This window comes from Bombina bombina, chromosome 2 (assembly GCF_027579735.1).
Source record: "Bombina bombina isolate aBomBom1 chromosome 2, aBomBom1.pri, whole genome shotgun sequence".
NCBI lineage: Eukaryota > Metazoa > Chordata > Amphibia > Anura > Bombinatoridae > Bombina > Bombina bombina.
The window spans coordinates 1,287,587,940-1,287,609,314 of NC_069500.1; the positions used below are offsets into that span (position 1 = coordinate 1,287,587,940).

The window sequence follows — 21,375 nt, forward strand, 5'->3', positions numbered from 1 at the left end:
GCTTGTAACTTTTTTAATTTAGAATAGGGTAGGGAATTTTTTATTTTGGGGGTCTTTGTTATTTTATTAGGGGGCTTAGAGTAGGTGTAATTAGTTTAAAATTGTTGTAATATTTTTCTTATGTTTGTAAATATTTTATTATTTTTTGTAACTTAGTTCTTTTTTATTTTTTGTACTTTAGCTAGTTTATTTAATTGTATTTTTTTTTAGCAATTGTGTTTAATTAATTTATTGATAGTGTAGTGTTAGGTTAATTGTAGGTAATTGTAGGTAGTTTATTTAATTAATTTATTGATAGGGTAGTGTTAGGTTTAATTATATCTTAGGTTAGGATTTATTTTACAGGTAAATTTGTTATTATTTTAACTAGGTAACTATTAAATAGTTCTTAACTATTTAATAGCTATTGTACCTGGTTAAAATAATTAAAAAGTTGCCTGTAAAATAAATATTAATCCTAAAATAGCTATAATATAATTATAATTTATATTGTAGCTATATTAGGATTTATTTTACAGGTAAGTATTTAGCTTTAAATAGGAATCATTTATTTAATAAGAGTTAATTAATTTCGTTAGATGTAAATTATATTTAACTTAGGGGGGTGTTAGTATTAGGGTTAGACTTAGCTTTAGGGGTTAATACATTTATTATAGTAGCGGTGAGGTCCGCTCGGCAGATTAGGGGTTAATAATTGAAGGTAGGTGTCGGCGATGTTAGGGAGGGCAGATTAGGGGTTAATACTATTTATGATAGGGTTAGTGAGGCGGATTAGGGGTTAATAACTTTATTATATTAGCGCTCAGGTCCGCTCGGCAGATTAGGAGTTAATAAGTGTAGGCAGGTGTCGGCGACGTTGAGGGGGGCAGATTAGGGGTTAATAAATATAATATAGGGGTCGGCGGTGTTAGGGGTAGCAGATTAGGGGTACATAGGGATAACGTAGGTTGCGGCGGTTTACGGAGCGGCAGATTAGGGGTTAAAAAAAATATGCAGGTGTCAGCGATAGCGGGGGCGGCAGATTAGGGGTTAATAAGTGTAAGGTTAGGGGTGTTTAGACTCGGGTACATGTTAGAGTGTTAGGTGCAGACGTAGGAAGTGTTTCCCCATAGGAAACAATGGGGCTGCGTTAGGAGCTGAACGCTGCTTTTTTGCAGGTGTTAGGGTTTTTTTCAGCTCAAACAGCCCCATTGTTTCCTATGGGAGAATCGTGCACGAGCACGTTTTTGAGGCCGGCCGCGTCCGTAAGCAACTCTGGTATCGAGAGTTGCATTTGCGGTAAAAATGCTCTACGCTCCTTTTTTGGAGCCTAACGCAGCATTTGATTAAACTCTCGATACCAGAGTTAAATTTATGGTGCGGCCAGAAAAAAGCCCGCGGAGCGTTAACAGCCCTTTTACCGCCGAACTCCAAATCTAGGCCTAATTTTGTTATCGGGATTGGGATATTTTGCATTATATATAGCAATTTAGGTAATATGATCATTTTTATCAGATTAATTTTTGCCGTCAATGATAGCGGTAACTTTGCCCAACTTTTGAGATCTAATTGAATTTTATTTAGTAATGGAGAGTAATTCAGTGTATACCATTCCGCCGGGTTTGTGCTAATCTTAATTCCTAAATACGTGATATATTGATCTGCCACCTTAAATGGCGGAGTGTAGTCTATAGTCGGTGATCTGGTTATCCATAGCAAGTCAGATTTAGAAATGTTCATTTTATAGCCTGAAAATGTGCCAAATTTGTCGATTATTTCTATAATAATTGTGATCTCTAATTGTGGCTTGTTAAGGAAAAGTAACAGGTCATCCGCGTATAAGAGTAGTTTGAGATGTTTATCTCCCAGATGAATCCCTTGTAGATATAACTTCAACATGAGTGAAAGTGGTTCAATTGCTAGATTGAACAATAAGGGTGAAATTGGACAGCCTTGTCTCGTGCCTGTCAAAATATCAAATGTATCTGTGTGAGAGCCATTAACCAAAAGTGTTGAAGAAGCTTTTGCATAGAGGGCCTGGATACATTTTGGAAAATGCCCCCTGAAGCCAAATTGTTCCATAGTAAAGAATAAATGATCCCAAGTAATTGAGTCAAAGGCTTTTTGTGCGTCGACTGATAAAATCGCAGTTTCCTCGCGATTATTCTTTTCTGTACGATAGAAATCTAAGAGTAATAAAATTTTCCGGATGCTGGCAGCTGAGTTCCTATTTAACATGAAGCCGACCTGGTCCACATGGATCAGCGAGCCAATAATTCGTTTAAGTCTATTAGATAAAATAGTGGTAAATATTTTATAGTCTGCGTTAAGTAATGAAATAGGACGATATGAATCAATAAGTTCTGGATCCTTGTTCTTTTTTGGAATTAAGATAATTTTAGATGCTGCAAAGTATGCAGAGGGCACCCTACCATTACACAGATATTCATTGAATAAGTTAACAAGTGGGGTGTTTATCTCCTCATTGAGAATTTTGTAGAATTCTGCCGGAAGCATATCTGGGCCTGCTGCTTTATCCAACTTAAGTTTATCTATGGCTTGAGTTACCTCTATAGCTGTTATAGGTATATTGAGTTTGTCAGCCTCGTCTAGAGATAACTTTGGAAGTGAGATTTTATCCCAGAATTTTTTTTTATTCTGTATATGAGTCTGAGGAGCTGCGTATAGTTTTTTAAAGAATCTAGCAAAGCCATTCTTAATTGCCTCTGCCTCGGTAACTCTGACACCATCTACCACAATAGCTTTAATTGGTTTATGTGCTGTATGTAATTTCACCTGTTTTGCTAGGAGCTTGCCTATCTTACTGCCATATCTGTAATAACTAGCTCTTTGACGCTGATCTTGCTTGGTTATCTGTTGGAGATTGTGGGCATCCCACTCCTGTTTTACTTTGATGTATTTATGCCAATTAATATCGTTAGGAGTCGTTATATAAGTATTGTAGGAATTACTGAGACAGTTAGATAGCTGGGTCTCCCTTAAACGTATATTTGCTCTAAGTCTACAGGTGTATTGCTTAATTTCTCCCCTAATTACAGCTTTGGCTGCTTCCCAAAATGTTTCTGGATTAGTACTATGTGAAAGATTTTGTGTCCTATATTCACTCCATCGTTCAGTAATAAATTTATTAAATGTTGGGTTTTTGTATAAATAACGTGGAAAAGTATACCCTCTACTTGGTTCATATTTGTTGTTATCTAGACCAATCTCTAAGGAGATGGGGGCATGATCTGAGATAGTAAATTCGCCAATTTGTATTTTAACTACTTGGCCAAGGAGTCTATCTGACCCAAGAAAAAAATCGATACGTGAAAATGATTTAAACTGTTTTGATTCATATGTAAACGCACGGTTATTCGGGTATATATGCCGCCATATGTCCCTAATCTTGAGTACTCGACAGAGTGATCTAAGAATTCTTGTTGCTTTTTGGGAAACTTTGACACTTGTTTGTTTTGCAGTCTGTAGTCTATCAATACTGTTAAAGACCATATTAAAGTCTCCGGCAACTATAAGAGTGGTATCCACGTAATGAGAGAGTTTAGTCCTCAAGGTTTCCCAAAAAAATTTGTCAACATTGTTTGGCCCATATACGTTACAAACTGTAAAAGTATGAAAACCCACTTTTATTTTTATGATAATGAAACGCTCGTTAGGGTCTAACTCCTGTGATATAATTTTTAGGTCTACCCCTTTTTTTACAAGAATTGCTACCCCCCTTTTACGTGATGCACAGGGAGTAAATATCACTTCCTGTAACCAATTGGCATGAAGTTTTTTATGTTCCCTTTCTGTAAGGTGGGTTTCCTGTAGTAGAGTTAGATCCGCTTTCTGTTTTTTAAGATAGTTTAAAATTCTCTTCCTTTTTATTGGACTAGTGATGCCCCCAACGTTCCAAGATATAACCTTCAGCTGTAGTATTTTAATTTAGATCAAAGCGTTTTGGAGAATAAAATAAAAAAAAAAAAAAAAAAAAAAAAAGGGGAGACAAGACAGAAGAAGGCAGTGAAAAAATACAAAGAAAAAAAAAAAAAAAGGGACGAAAAAAAAACCCCGCTCCCTTTCCCCATCCCAATAGCCCAGTACCAAACATAATATTAGTATTAACTTAGTCACATCATTGTCTATTCTAAAGTTATACTTTGGTTCCACCAGCTTATCTCTCAGCTGATGCATTTCACCTAAGGCACAATAAAAATAGAGAAAATATGAAAATAAAGAGTAACAGGCACCCATACACCATCGAGTCATTGTCAGCAAAAAAAAAACAAACAAAAAAAAATGAAAAATAATAAAACACGAACCATGGGACCTAAGGCCCTACTCTTTAATATCGACCCGTTGGTCAATTTTATGCTTATTTACAAAGGTCTTAGCCTCCTGAGGTGTATCTAATACTATAAGTTCATTATCTACGTAGAGTTTGAATTTCGAAAAAGTATGAAGCAAAGACCAAGTCGCCGCCTTACAAATCTGTTAAACAGAGGCCTCATTTTTAAAAGCCCATGTGGAAGCTACCGCTCTAGTGGAATGAGCTGTAATTCTTTCAGGAGGCTGCTGGCCAGCAGTCTCATAAGCTAAACGGATTATGCTTCTCAGCCAAAAAGAAAGAGAAGATGCCGAAGCCTTTTGGCCTCTCCTCTGTCCAGAGTAGACAACAAACAATGCAGATGTTTGACGAAAATCCTTAGTAGCTTGTAAATAAAACTTTAAAACACAAACCACATCAAGATTGTGTAATAGACATTCCTTCTTTGAAGAAGGATTAGGACATAGTGATGGAACAACAATCTCCTGATTGATATTCTTATTAGATACCACCTTAGGAAGAAAACCAGGTTTGGTACGCAAAACTACCTTATCTGTATGGAAGATCAGATAAGGGGAATCACACTGTAAGGCAGATAACTCTGAAACTCTTCGAGCCGAAGAGATAGCTACCAAAAACAGAACTTTCCAAGATAGAAGTTTGATATCTATGGAATGCAGAGGTTCAAAAGGAACCCCTTGAAGAACTTTAAGAACTAAATTTAAACTCCATGGTGGAGCAACAGGTTTAAACACAGGCTTGATTCTAACTAAAGCCTGACAAAACACCTGAACATCTGGAACATCTGCCAGACGCTTGTGCAGAAGAATAGACAGAGCAGAAATCTGTCCCTTTAAGGAACTAGCTGACAATCCCTTCTCCAATCCTTCTTGGAGAAAGGATAATATCCTAGGAATCCTGACTTTACTCCATGAGTAACCCTTGGATTCACACCAATGAAGATATTTACACCATATCTTATGATAGATTTTTCTGGTGACAGGCTTTCGAGCCTGAATTAGGGTATCAATGTCCGACTCGGAGAAACCACGTTTTGATAAAATCAAGCGTTCAATCTCCAAGCAGTCAGCCACAGAGAAATTAGATTGGACCTTGGAGTAGAAGGTCCTGCCTCAGCGGCAGAGTCCATGGTGGAAGGGATGACATGTCCACCAGATCTGCATACCAAGTCCTGCGTGGCCACGCAGGTGCTATCAAAATCACTGAAGCTCTCTCCTACTTGATCTTGGCAATCAGACGAGGGAGGAGAGGAAATGGTGGGAACACATAAGCCAGGCTGAAGGACCAGGGCACTGCTAGAGCATCTATCAGCGCTGCCTGGGGATCCCTTGACCTGGACCCATAACAAGGAAGCTTGGCGTTCTAACGAGATGCCATCAGATGCAGTTCTGGTTTGCCCCATAGTTGAATCAGCTGGGCAAATACCTCCGGATGGAGCTCCCACTCCCCCAGATGAAAAGTCTGCCGACTTAGAAAATCCGCCTCCCAGTTCTCTACTCCTGGGATATGGATAGCTAAGAGATGGCAAGAGTGAACCTCTGCCCATAGAATTATCTTTGAAACCTCCAACATTGCAAGGGGGCTTCTTGTTCTCCCCTGATGGTTGATATAGGCTACAGTCGTGATATTGTCCGACTGAAATCTGATGAACCTGACCGCAGCTAGTTGAGGCCAAGCCTGAAGAGCATTGCATATCGCTCTCAGTTCCAGAATAATTATCAGAAGGAGGGCTTCCTCCCGAGTCCACGAACCCTGAGCCTTCAGGGAGTTCCAGACTGCGCCCCAGCCCAGAAGGCTGGCATCTGTCGTCACTATATTCCACTCTGGCCTGCAGAAACTCATTCCCCTGGACAGATGGACCCGAGATAACCACCAGAGAAGAGAATCCCTGGTCTCTTGATCCAGATTTATCAGAGGGGACAAATCTGTGTAGTCCCCATTCCACTGATTGAGCATGCAAAGTTGCAGTGGTCTGAGATGTAGGCGGGAAAACGGAACTATGTCCATTGCCGCTACCATTAGGCCGATTACTTCCATACACTGAGCCACTGACGGCCGAGAAGTGGAATGAAGAGCACGGCAGGAAGTTAGAAGGTTTGATAACCTGACCTCTGTCAGAAAAAAATTAATTTCTACTGAATCTATCAGTGTTCCTAGGAAGGAAACTCTTGTGAGAGGGGAGAGAGAACTCTTTTCTTTGTTCACCTTCCACCCGTGAGACCTCAGAAAGGCCATAACAATGTCCGTATGGGACTTGGCGATTTGAAAAGTTGACGCCTGTATCAGAATGTCGTCTAGGTAAGGAGCCACCGCTATGCCCCGTGGCCTTAGAACCGCCAGTAGGGACCCTAGAACCTTCGTAAAGATTCTTGGCGCCGTGGCTAACCCGAAGGGAAGAGCCACAAACTGGTAATGCCTGTCTAAGAAGGCGAACCTGAGGAACTGATGCTGATCCCTGTGAATCGGAATGTGGAGATAAGCATCCTTTAAGTCCACGGTAGTCATATATTGACCCTCCTGGATCATCGGGAGGATGGTTCGGATAGTCTCCATCTTGAAGGATGGGACCCTGAGAAATTTGTTTAGTATCTTGAGATCCAAGATTGGTCTGAAAGTTCCCTCTTTTTTGGGAACTATAAACAGATTTGAATAGAATCCCTGCCCCTGTTCCTCTATTGGAACTGGGTGGATCACTCCCATAACCAGTAGGTCTTGAACACAACGTAAGAATGCCTCTATCTTTATCTGGTTTACAGATAATTGTGAGAGATGAAATCTCCCCTTTGGAGATGAAGCTTTGAAGTCCAGAAGATATCCCTGGGAAACAATCTCTAATACCCAGGGATCCTGGACGTCTCTTGCCCAAGCCTGGGCGAACAGAGAAAGTCTGCCCCCCACTAGATCCGGTCCCGGATCGGGGGCTACTCCTTCATGCTGTCTTAGAGGCAGCCGCAGGTTTCTTGGCCTGCTTCCCCTTGTTCCAAGCCTGGTTAGATCTCCATACTGGTTTGGGTTGGGCAAAATTTCCCTCTGGTTTTGCATTAGAGGAAACTGAAGCTGCGCCACTCTTGAAGTTTCGAAAGGATTGAAAATTATTCTGTTTGGTCCTTAACTTTTTTGACCTATCCTGAAGAAGGGCGTGACCTTTACCTCCAATAATATCAGAAATGATCTCCTTCAGACCGGGCCCGAATAGGGTCTGTCCCTTGAAGGGGATGTTAAGAAGCTTAGACTTTGAAGTAACGTCTGCTGACCAGGACTTAAGCCATAGCGCCCTATGCGCCAAAATGGCAAAACCTGAATTTTTAGCCGTTAGCTTGGCTAAATGAAAAATGGCGTCAGAAATAAAGTAGTTAGCTAACTTAAGAGCTTTAATCCTGTCTAGAATATCGTCTAACGGGGTCTCCACTTGTAGAGCCTCCTCAAGAGACTCAAACCAAAAGGCCGCTGCAGTAGTAACTGGGGCAATGCATGCAAGAGGCTGGAGAATAAAACCTTGATGTATAAAAATTTTCTTAAGGAGACCCTCCAATTTTTTATCCATAGGATCTAGGAAAGCACAACGGTCCTCGACGGGGATAGTTGTACGCTTAGCTAGGGTAGAAACTGCTCCCTCCACCTTAGGGACCGTCTGCCACGAGTCCCGTATGGTGGCATCTATGGGAAACATCTTTTTGAAAGCAGGAGGGGGAGAGAATGGCACACCTGGTCTATCCCATTGCTTAGTAATAATTTCCGAAAACCTCTTAGGGACTGGAAAAACATCAGTGTAAACAGGCACTGCAAAGTATTTGTCAATTTTACACAATTTCTCTGGAACCACAATGGGGTCACAGTCATCCAGAGTCGCTAAAACCTCCCTAAGCAATAAGCGGAGGTTTCAAGCTTAAATTTAAACGCTGTCATCTCAGAATCAGACTGAAGTACCGCCTTCCCTGAGTCTGAAATGTCACCCACAGATAGAAGCTCACCTGCCTCGGCTTCTGAGTATTGTGAGGGTATATTGGACACAGGCAATAAAGCGTTAGAAAGCTCTGTATTAGTTCTAGCCCCAGAGCTGTCTCGCTTTCCTTCTAGCCCTGGCAGTTTGGAGAATACCTCTGTGAGGGTAGCATTCATAACTGCCGCCATGTCCTGTAAGGTAAAAGAATTGTACGCCCTAGATGTACTTGGTGTCACTTGAGCAGGAGTTATAGGTTCTGACACATGGGGAGAGTTAGTTGGCATAATCTCCCTCTTTCCAGTCAGAGAATCCCCTGGAGATAAATCTTTAAGCGCCATAATATGGTCTTTATAGTTTATAGAAATTTCAGTACATTTGGTACACATTCTAAGAGGGGGTTCCACAATGGCTTCCAAACATATTGAACAAGGAGTTTCCTCTATGTCAGACATGTTTAACAGACTAGTAATGAGACAAGCAAGCTTGGAAAACACTTTAATAAAAGGTGAAAAGCAATTAAACAAAAACGTTACTGTGCCTTTAAGAGAAAAAACTAGCACTTATACATCAAAACAGTGAAAAAATACAGTAAAATCTTTGACATTTTTACAGTGTGAATAAGGGACTAAAGCAGCATTGCACCCACTTGCAAATGGATGATTAACCCCTTAGGTCCCAATCCGGATTTAAAAAACCTTAAAAGTCAATTGAGCACCATGCTACAGCTCTGCTGAGGCTCCTACCTGCCCTTAAATACGATTTTGTGCAGAAATAACCCCTTTGAAATGGTTCTCAGGTGCCAGAGGACTCTTCTAGGGAAGCTGGATGTCTCAGTCTGAATTAAAACTGCGCAGTTAGAGCGCTAAAATAGGCCCCTCCCACCATGTACTGGATGTCAGAGAGGCCTTAAGAAAATACTCCTAGGAGTATCTGACTAGCCATGTGGAAACTAGGCCCCAAATAAAGACTTATCTACCTCAGAGAAAAAACGTCCTATTTATGAAATCATGTAAACGTTTTGTCACTAAGCAATATGAATATTAACATGAGTATTACCCTGTTATGTAAGCATGATCCCAGTCGCTGTTAAATCACTGCAACAGGCTTACCTCAAATACACAAGGCTCTGTCAGCATTTTCTAGAACTTATTCATCTCTCTAGAAATGAAAATACTGAACATACCTCAAAGCAGGTAATCTGCAGGCCGTTCCCCCAACTGAAGTTTTCCCATATTCTTCAGTTATGTGTGAGAACAGCAATGGACCTTAGTTACAAACCGCTAAGATCATCAAACCTCCAGGCAGAATTCTTCTTCTAATTTCTGCCTGAGAGTAAAACAGTACAACGCCGGTACCTTTTAAAAATAACAAACTCTTGATTGAAGGTAAAACTACACTAAGTCACCACATATTTCTTGATACTTCCTTTCTTGTCGAGAGTTGCAAGAGAATGACTGGGGGTGGCAGTTAGGGGAGGATCTATATAGACAGCTCTGCTGTGGGTGTCCTCTTGCAACTTCCTGTTGGGAAGGAGAATATTCCACAAGTAATGGATGAACCCGTGGACTGGATACACCTTACAAGAGAAATTACCTTTAAAATAAATCCTAACCTAAGTTACAATTAAACCTAACACTACACTATCAATAAATAAATTAAATTAATTAACTACAAGTACCTACAATTACCTACAATTAAATAAACTAAACTACAAAAAAACAAAACACTAAATTACAAAAAATAAAAAAAGATTACAAGAATTTTAAGCTAATTACACCTACTCTAAGCCCCCTAATAAAATAACAAAGCCCCCCAAAATAAAAAAAAATCCCTACCCTAATCTAAATTAAAAAAGTTAAAGCTCTATTACCTTACCAGCCCTTAAAAGGGCTTTTTGCGGGGCATGTCCCAAAGAAATCAGCTCTTTTGCCTGTAAAAAAAAAACACAATACCACCCCCCAACATTACAACCCACCACCCAAGTACCCCTACTCTAACCCAAACCCACTTTAAATAAACCTAACACTACCCCCCTGAAGATCTCCCTACCTTGAGTCGTCTTCACCCAACCGCGCACCGATGGACCAAAAGAAGTCTTCATCCTATCCGGGCAGAAGAGGACATCCGGACCGGTAGACATCTTCATCCAAGCGGCATCTTCTATCTTCATCCATCCGGAGCGGAGCGGAGCCATCTTCTTCCAGCCGACGCGGATCCATCCTTCTGCCACGACGCCTACTCGCCAAATGAAGGTTCCTTTAAATAACGTCATCCAAGATGGCGTCCCTCGAATTTCGATTGGCTGATAGGATTCTATCAACCAATCGGAATTAAGGTAGCAAAAATCTGATTGGCTGATTGAATCAGCCAATCAGATTCAAGTTCAATCGGATTGGCTGATCCAATCAGACAATCAGATTGAGCTTGCATTCTATTGGCTGTTCCGATTAGCTATTGTACCTAGTTCAAATAAATACAAAGTTGCCTGTAAAATAAATATAAATCCTAAAATAGCTACAATGTAATTATTCGTTATATTATAGCTATATTAGGGTTAATTTTACAGGTAAGTGTTTAGTTTTAAATAGGAATACTTTAGTTAATAATATTTAATTTATTTCATTAGATTAAAATTATATTTAACTTAGGGGGGTGTTAGGGTTAGGGTTAGACTTAGCTTTAGGGGTTACTACATTTTTTAGAGTAGCGGCGAGGTCCGGTCGGCAGATTAGGGGTTAATACTTGAAGTTAGGTGTCGGCGATGTTAGGGAGGGAAGATTAGGGGTTAATACTATTTATTATAGGGTTTTGAGGCGGGAGTGAGGCGGTTTAGGGGTTAATACATTTATTAGAGTAGCGGCGAGATTAGGGGTTAATAAGTGTAGGTAAGGTAGCGGCGATGTTGGGGGCGGCAGATTAGGGGTTAATAAATATAATATAGGTGTCGGCGATGTTAGGGGCAGCAGATTAGGGGTACATAGGTATAATGTAGGTTGCGGCGGTGTACGGAGCGGCAGATTAGGGGTTAATAATATAATGCTGGTGTCAGCGATAGCGGGGGTAGCAGATTAGGGGTTAATAAGTGTAAGGTAAGGGGTGTTTAGACTCGGGGTACATGTTAGGGTGTTAGGTGCAGACTTAGAAACTGTTTCCCCATAGGAAACAATGGGGCTGCGTTAGGAGCTTAACGCTGCTTTTTTGCAGGTGTTAGGTGTTTTTTTCAGCCCAAACTGCCTCATTGCTTCCTATGGGGATATTGTGCACGAGCACGTTTTTCCAGCTAGCCGCTACCGTAAGCACCGCTGGTATTGAGAGTTGAAGTGGCGGTAAATATGCCTTTACGCTCTCTTTTTGGAGCCTAACGCAGCCCTTTAGAGAACTCTCAATACCAGCGTTGTTTAAAAGGTGCGGGGAGAAAAAAAGGAGCGTTAGATACTCGGGTCGTTACCGGCAAAACTCTAAATCTAACCGTAAGGAAATTATTAAGTTGTATTTTGTGTTGTTTCCATAGTATTACCTTGGTGTGTGGTGATCTTGCTGAAGGTCATTGTAACATTTATATTTAAAGTGAATGTAAAGTTTAATGAGAAAGTGCCCGGTTTTTAAAAATACTCTTAAAAACAGGGGCACTTTAATTAAAGGGACACTGAACCCATTTTTTTTCTTTCGTGATTCAGATAGAGCATGACATTTTAAGCAACTTTCTAATTTACTCCTATTATCAAATTTTCTTCATTTTCTTGGTATCTTTATTTAAAATGCAAGAATGTAAGTTTAGATGCCGGCCCATTTTTGGTGAACAACTTGGGTTGTTCTTGCTGATTGGTGGATAAATTCATCCACCAATAAAAAAGTGCTGTCCAGAGTACTGAACCCCAAAAAAGCATAGATGTCTTCTTTTTCAAATAAAGATAGCAAGAGAATGAAGAAAAATTGATAATAGGAGTAAATTAGAAAGTTGCTTAAAATTGCATGTTCTATTTGAATCACAAAAGAAAAAAATTGGGTTCAGTGTCCCTTTAATAAAACTCTACATTTAAGCAATTTTTAAAAATACTTACCTTGTACCTTATGAAGTTATGACAGCAAACCGGCGATCTTTCTCTCGCAGCTCCTGCTGTACTTAGCACAGCAATGACGAATCCGGCTTCCTCCAATCGTTGTGAGCAAGGCGTCCAGCTCGTGAGGCCACACAATGATTGGAGGAAGCTGGATTTATCATTGATATGCTAAGTACAGCGTCGGAAGCTGGCAGAGGATTGCCGATCTGCTGTCATAAGGAAAAAGGTAAGTAAAGTTTAATGAATTAAAGTGCCCTTGTTTTTATTAATATTTTTAAAACCTGGGCACTTCTTCATTAAACTTTACATTCATTTTTAAGTCTACACTGCCCTTTATGCTTGTTTTAATAGGAACGTTAGCTGAGAATTAGTACCACACTATTAGCTGAACTTATTACTGGTATTCAGGAGGTGGATCAAACTATACCTGCTGTTACACTGTATTATCAGTTGGTAAAACACGTATCCAGTAGGATAATGTATGTCAGGAAATACTGAGACAGAGGACAGAGATGCCAATAATTTGATGTATGTTAAAATTTAGACAATGTATATTCTGTGAATCTAGAAAATGATGAATTCTGTTGTAATTGCAGTAGTTAGTTTTAATACATGTAATACATTATCAGTCCTTGTGCAAAAACATTGTGGCAATTAATTTTAGATTTACAAAATAAAATGACATGAACCTCTATATTAAACTTAATGACTTAGGGGGTACAATTTTTAAAACAAAAACTTTTAAAATTACTTCTGTCATTAAAATGTATTTTATTCTCTTGATATTCTTTGTTTACTTCTTTCCTTTAAAGAACATTTTTGCAAACCACATTGTAGTTAGAACACATGCACAGTCCTGAGCCTACCTCAGTATGCTCTCATGAAAAGGACCAACACAACAAAAAAATAATAATCAAACAAACCAAGACAACAAAGTTAATTTCATAATTGATGTATTTTTTTTAAATTGTACACTCTTTTGACTTATTTCCTTTTATACTGTATCATGAAATTTTAAAGGCTGATCACATTACCTCCTGCATATGGATTGAAGTGTGAAGAACCGGCATCACATAAGATGTCAAAATTGACTTCTCCATGGATGTAGATAAAGAAACCTATACAACAAAATAAAAGATAAAGGACAATTTTTGCAATTCAAATAGAAATATCATTTTTTTAGCTCCACAATGCATTGCAAATAGAATGTATCATTCTTATGTAGGAAAACAGAGCATACTTTTGAGAAAATTTCAGTAATAACTCAGAATGGAGACCCATACAGGGTTAAATTAATTGTATCTTACTTTTAGGTAATCTATAAAGTCATCATGTCTTGCTAGGTTCTCTTATTTAAAAACATACGGCTAGATTACGAGTTTTGCGTTATGAGGGGTGCGGTACTAACTTGCAAGTTATTGTCACCGCTCACTTCCCTACAGCGCTAGTATTACAGGTTTACAAAAACCCGGCGTTAACAGGCAAGAAGTGAGCGTAAAGCAAAATTGAGCTCCATACCGCACTCCAATACCAGTGCTGCTGAAAGCTGCGGTGAGCTGATTTTACGTGCTTGTGCGCGATTTCCCAATAGACATGAATGGGGAGAGCCGGCTGAAAAAAAGTCTAACACCTGTAAAAAAGCAGCGTAAAGGTCTGTAACGCAGCCCCATTGATTCCTATGGGGAAACAAAATTTATGTTTACACCTAACACCCTAACATGAACCCCGAGTCTAAACACCCCTAATCTTACACTTATTAACCCCTAATATGCCGCCCCCGACATCGCCGACACCTACATTATACTTATTAACCCCTAATTTGCAGCTACGGACATTGCCACCACTATAATAAATATATTAACCCCTAAACCGCCGCACTCCCACATCACAAACACTAGTTAAATATTATTAACCCCTAATCTGCCGCCCCTAACATCGCCGCCACCTACCTACATTTATTAACCCCTAATCTGCCGTCCCCAATGTCGCTGCCACTATATTAAATTTATTAACCCCTAAACCTAAGTCTAACCCTAACACCCCCTAACTTAAATATAATTTAAATCAATCTAAATAAAACCTACTATTAATAACTAAATAATTCCTATTTAAAACTAAATACTTACCTGTAAAATAAACCCTAAGATAGCTACAATATAACTAATAGTTGTATTGTAGCTATCTTAGGTTTTATTTTTATTTCACAGGCAAGTTTGTATTTATTTTAACTAGGTAGAATAGTTAGTAAATAGTTATTAACTATTTACTAACTACCTAGCTAAAATAAATGCAAATTTACCTGTAAAATAAAACCTAACCTGTATTACACTAACACCTAACCTTACACTACAATTAAATCAATTACATTTATTAAATACAATTACCTAAATTACAAAAACAAACAAACACTAAATTACACAAAATAAAAAAAAATTATCAGATATTTAAACTAATTACACCTAATCTAATAGCCCTATCAAAATAAAAAAGCCCCCTCAAAATAAAAAAAAACCCTAGCCTAAACTAAACAGCCAATGACCCTTAAAAGGGCCTTTTGCAGGGCATTGCCCCAAAGAAATCAGTTGAGGATGGATGTCGGGTCTTCAAAAACTGTAAGTGGATCTTCGGGGGTTAGTGTTAGTTTTTTTTAAGGGTTTATTGGGTGGGTTTTATTTTTAGATTAGGGCTTTTGCGCAGAAAAAGAGCTAAATGCCCTTTTAAGGGCAATGCCCATCCAAATGCCCTTTTCAGGGCAATGGGGAGCTTAGGTTTTTTTAGTTAGGATTTTATTTGGGGGGTTGGTTGTGTGTGTGGTGGGTTTTACTCTTGGGGGTTGTTTGTATTTTTTTTTACAGGTAAAAGAGCTGATTTCTTTGGGGCAATGCCCTACAAAATGCCCTTTTAAGGGCTATTGGTAGTTTAGTTTAGGCTAGGGTTTTTTTTATTTGGGGGGGGGGGGGGTTATTTTAATAGGTCTATTAGATTAGGTGTAATTAGTTTAAATATCTGATAATTCCTTTTTTTTTATTTTGTGTAATTTAGTGTTTGTTTTTTGTAATTTAGGTAATTGTATTTAATAAATCTAATTGATTTAATTGTAGTGTAAGGTTAGGTGTTAGTGTAAGACAGGTTAGGTTTTATTTTACAGGTAAATTTGTATTTATTTTCGCTAGGTAGTTAGTAAATAGTTAATAACTATTTACTAACTACTCTACCTAGTTAAAATAAATACAAACTTGTCTGTGAAATAAAAATAAAACCTAAGATAGCTACAATATAACTATTAGTTATATTGTAGCTAACTTAGGGTTTATTTTACAGGTAAGTATTTAGTTTTAAATAGGAATGATTTAGGTAATGATAGTAGGTTTTATTTAGATTTATTTTAATTATATTTAAGTTAGGGGGTGTTAGGGTTAGACTTAGGTTTAGGGGTTAATAAATTAAGGTAGGTGGCGGCGATGTTAGGGGCGGCAGATTAGGGGTTAATATTTAACTAGTGTTTGTGATGCGGGAGTGCGGCGGTTTAGGGGCTAATATGTTTATTATAGTGGTGGCGATGTCGGGAGCAGCTGATTAGGGGTTAATAATTTTATTTTAGTGTTTGCGATGCGGGAGGGCCTCGGTTTAGGGGTTAATAGGTAGTTTATGGGTGTTAGTGTACTTTTTAGCACTTTAGTAATGAGTTTTATGTTACAGCTTTGTAGTTTAAAACCCATAACTACTGACTTTCAGTTTACGGTATGGATCACTTTTTGGCATCCCAGGCAAACTCGTAATACCGGCGCTATGGAAGTTCCATTGTAAAAGGACTTTTTGAAAGCTGCGATAATTACGTTGCGTTACGGCCAAAAAAGTGTGCGGTGCAGAAATACCTGCAAGACTGGTAATACCAGCGGTAGTGAAAAAGAGCCTTAACGCTGCTTTTTCACTCATACCGCAAAACTCGTAATCTAGCCGATAGTAATCCTTTAAAAAATATACACTAATTTATTTTCCTATACTATCCATAGGTACAACAGTGGTGTTCTAATTCATGAGGGGATTATTTTCCAGCACTCTTTCACTGACCTTTTGAAACCCCATTTTCTCCTGTTTTACGTGGCACATTTTGACTGTAAATAGACATGTGCATTCATAGCTTTTGTGAGGTCATGAAGGGGGAAGATGGTTGCCGCCAGAGGCATTTGACAATTTTCTGTGCCAAATTTCTTCATATGAAAGTGCATAACACTAAGATCTGGATTTGTACAGATCAAAGTGTGCTGCATTTTCACAACAGGAAATTCAACTCAGAAAAGAGACAAATGTTGCTGTAGGCCACCATCTTCCCCATTCATGACCTAAAGAAAGCTACAAATGCATGTTTTGCGTAAGAACCCTTTTTTTTCTATGCATGCTCATTTTACTTGCAAATAAACATATTTTTTTTGTTTAATACAAATTAAAAATGCAACCAAATTACACTTTTTTGATTTAGAATTTTGTACACACCTTAAATATAAAAACATTAGAGTGATCTTTTAAATATTTGTTTAAGACAATGTTTTTTTATGAAAGTATTCAAAATGAAATGAAATTGCTCACGTCATGAACTGATATTTTAGATTTAAAATGGAGTGCAATTTAGCGCCTTCGCTCGGAGATAAAGGACATTTCAGCAGTATAAGTGTAACTTGAAATACAATTACATCTTCTGTAAGTATTATAATGAGCATTATAGCACTGCAAATCAACATTAATGATCCAATCATTTTTCTAACCTAAAATTTATTTTTAAAGAGATGATTCAAACTTTTAAAAATCAGCTCCCCCCCTTTTTTTGTGATGCTGATGATGCAAACCAATAGGAATTGTTTATGCTAAATATATATGAGTATTATCTCAGTCTCATATGTAAGTGTTGAGTGAAACATGATGGTGAATCTACTAAATACAAATGATTTATTTTCTATAAAGACAAAATTCTTATGATACAGTACAGGAATTTTGCTTAAAAGTATCAGAAGTTGTAGTACATGGAAGCAATTAGGTAACAGGCATAAGGAAGAAAAAAGAAAAAAGAAACCAGTGCACTCAAAAAGAATGATTTAAAAATAAAAAGTAGACTTTATATGAGCAAGTTAAAAATGACCAGCATAATAGCACCAAATATCTTACTTTTCTGCTGCTGATTTTTAACTTGATCAAATAAAGGATGCCATCTCTTTATTGATACACCCTGCATGGTTTAGTGCTGCTTTGAAGTAATAACTATCTGACTAGAATCTGCTCCCTGGGGGCGGGGTTACTTGCCTTAGAGTGTATGTTTGTTGCCTTTAGCAATTAAGGAACACATTTACATTGCAAAAAACATGAATATGTAAAAATGTTTAATATTTTGTTTACTGGAAGAATTTCTTACTAGGTTCATCAGCTTTTTGAACTCTTTTAATTCTGCATCTCGTTTTTTCTTCTCCTGTTGCTCTAGACGGTTTATTTTACGTTGAGCATCCTTCCCAAACTGAAACTTAGAATCCTGTTTTTTTTTTAAATAAAATACCAAAAATATAACAATGTAATATATAGTCACATATTTCAATGTTTAATGTACAGTATTGAATTATTTAACAATATTTGTAATTTGAATGTTATCTAGATAGCTTATTAGTTTATAAAAAACAGATGTAGGTAAGAAGGTTTTGGTGTTTCAGAATACAATATCAACACTTAAAGGGACACTGAACCCAAATGTTTTCTTTCGTGATTCAGACTGAGGGGCATATGTATCAAGCTTGTGCCAAAAGAAAACATTTTTTTAAATATATTAATGTAAAGTTTTTATTAAAAACATTATACAGATTTAGGGCTCGTTTTCATTGACTTATTAAAAATAGAGCCGTAAGCTACCGATAGCTAAAAGTAGGTTACAGCTCAATTTTAGTACCAGGTTTACAGGTTTGTTAAATATTTTTCTTATACATTATTTCTATTACAACAAGTAGCATTTGATGATCAAAAACTTGCTTGCATGAAGTGAAATCTCACAAAATGTTTGGGAGCCATTTTTGAACAATATATTATAATGCATGTGTCTCTCATTCACACCCAGAGCCCTGCATGGGGAGATAAACAGCTAGAATTTGCCCTTCTAAAATGATTTGAGGGATCTTACAGTACTGACAAGACTTGTTAGATAATCTTACCAGAGTGGAGAGCTTTACATTTTAGACCCATACTCTTTTCTGAATTTATATTGAACCCAGGGACACGGGTATGTGTGTGTTGATTTTATACATATTACTAAATGATTGATACTAATGGATTATCTGATTGGTTAATACCATGAATAAAAGTAATTGTATGATGATTAGTAGCCCTAAGAGGAAGTGGCACCTTGCTTTACTGTTTCAATTATTTAATTGTATATTTTAAATAAAGTTTTTACTTTAGCCTAAGGCATGCTGGACTTCATTTAGTCCCAGATTGTGGTTTGGTCTATGGAAAAGACCATGGTATCTGCATTTTATTATGGGATTTTTATTAGGATGCATTTAGTAATTTCGAATTGGCATCTCCTTTAATGACTAACAGGAGATTTGGGTCCCAATCACTTATCAAGGTTTTGCAAAAACAGCATAAAGTTCTAAAGATACCTTCTAATAAACTTTGAAAAGTGTCTGAGGATGGATTAATATGTCTTTTAGTCCATTTGTTGGGAAAAAGGCTCTAAATAATGTTTTTTTACTTGGCGTTCTTAGCATGCTAATGTTACTTATAAGAATAAAGTGGCTTACTTCTTAAACCTGTATATCAGTATTTGAATCTGTTTTAATATTGCTGGTAGTGTTTGAAAAGTTTTTTTTTCTTTATTGTAGAAATTCATTTTGGTTATGTTGTATGGATCTTTTTTAATTTTAAAGGAATTTGAAATAAATACACAGCAGCATGTACTGTGGGAGACTTCATTTTAGTACTAGAAATGCTCAGAAGCTAAATAGATATTTAGAAATAGAGTTTTCTGGTTATGCTACAGCATTTGACAAATAACATAAGCTCTGTTTTGATTGTGAGGTCCCTATGAATTATTTTACAAGGATCTTCATAGTTGCTGCAATTATTGCAATATTTAATGCTTTATACTCTTTTCTTTAGTACTAGTATACCTTTTCTGGATATGCAAGAAACATTAGTGCATACTGGTCAGGATTTTTCTTCCATGCCTGCATAAATTCACTGTTAATAAGGATGTCTTTCACTTCCCTCTCTGCAATTTTAAAAGCAAATTCACTCATAACAAATATAGCGTCAACCTGTAGAATAAAACACATTTTATAGACAGTACATGAATAGATCAAATATTAACGTACATGTAAAAAAGTTATTATGTTTAGTATGAATATTAGAAGGACAGTGCACTGTAAAACTAGATTCCCCTTTACATGTTTCCAATGACTTGTTATTTCAGCTGAAGGGTATATAAGGTATGATAAATTACTCCTTTATGTTTATTTTTGCATATAGCTGGTTTTGCCCTTTGAAACGTCAACCCATTAATATGGGCTGTGCTTGCAGGGAATTTAATTATCCTTACTCTTTATACACACACAATGCTTCCTTATCTTATCTCTGTATACTTAGAAGGAACATTTGAAAATAAACATTTTAGTACTCATCTCTCCTATCTTCCACTGGGAGAAATTTACAGTATAGGAGGGTATACAACAGGCAAAATCGGCTATTTCAAATGCCAAAAATAAAGCTAAAGTAGTGATTTGGAATCAATGAAATACATGCCAGCAAGTAAAATAGATATTGGGAACATATTGAAGGACAGATAATGTTACAGTAAACTGTCCCTTTAAAGAGATAAAAAACCATACAAAAGCATACAAATATAAGTTTCCAATTCCCTTCTATTATCACATTTGCTTGGTTCCCATGGTATTTGTTGTTGGAAAGATACCCAGATAGGTTTCTGGAGCACCACATGGCAGGATAGTGCCACCATCTAGTGCTCTTGCAAATGGACAACATTTTTGCAAAACTGCTGCCATATAGTGCTCCAGATACTTACGCCCCTGCTTTTCAACAAAAAATACCAATAGAACAAAGAAAACTTTTATATTAAAATTAAACTAGAATGTTGTTTAAACAAGCATGCTCTGTCTGAATCCTGAAAGAAAATGTTGGGTTTCCTGTCCCTTTAAGAGGATATTAAATTGTATTTGTAATGCACACTACTGTATTACAGAAACTATTGCAAGCAGTCTATCACCATGTCAGCAACGTATTGTATGCATGCATTGGTAGTAGATCATAGGCTGCCTAGATGACCTTTTTGGCTACCAAACTACTGTTGACATGTTGCTTTGCAGGACGGCACTGACATTTGAAGCAAACATAAGAAACAATTAATAATGCAACCTTCCTTTCCTCATGTAAGCAGCATGATTTAAACTATCTCTCCTATATCACAAACATTTATATTGTTTAAACCTTTTGTAGGAGAAACATAACTGGACAGTACATCAAGAAACAATTATTTTTTGTACAGTACATTCAGTTTCCTGCTGTTACTCACTCATTTTACAACTCCTCATACCAAAAGCCACTGAGAACTCTTCTCTTTTGCATTTAACTACCTGGCATTCATGCAAGTACAGCAGCCAGGCCAGGGCATTCTTTAAAGTTTCCCTCCATGGCTCTTGCAGATTACCAGCATCATCAGCAACCTGCTGGCATCCTAAATCTCAGTTGTACAGAAAGCTGGCATAATTGGGCCTATGAGGGTTATGCATCATATTTGGGATCTGATTAAATATCTCATAATGGCATATAGATGACAAACCTTAACTGCAGAACATGCATTTAATCTGGTGGCTCTGTTCGGAATATAACTGCCATAAAGTTGTCTTCAAGTGAGGTGTTTCAAATGGACATATAGCTATCAGAGTGTTGTGTCTGTTTTGGTGATTAAATAATTATTCCTCTTAAAATTCAGAAATATAAACAAATGTTTACACTTGTTTTATTACAATTAGATTAGTATTACATAAAGC

At 37.4% G+C, this 21,375-nt stretch overlaps 1 protein-coding gene across 1 annotated transcript in view; it reads right to left on the bottom strand.

Annotated features, from left to right (window-relative positions):
- The window catches only part of LOC128647506 (uncharacterized), a 179,869-nt gene that overhangs the window by 74,555 nt on the left and 83,939 nt on the right, over window positions 1-21,375 (bottom strand). The window contains exons 11-13 of the mRNA XM_053700290.1: window positions 19,480-19,626; window positions 17,739-17,852; window positions 13,369-13,452 (exon numbers count right to left, since the gene is read on the bottom strand). Of these exons, the coding sequence (XP_053556265.1) occupies window positions 13,369-13,452; window positions 17,739-17,852; window positions 19,480-19,626 (345 nt within the window). The remainder of the gene's footprint in view (window positions 1-13,368; window positions 13,453-17,738; window positions 17,853-19,479; window positions 19,627-21,375) is intronic.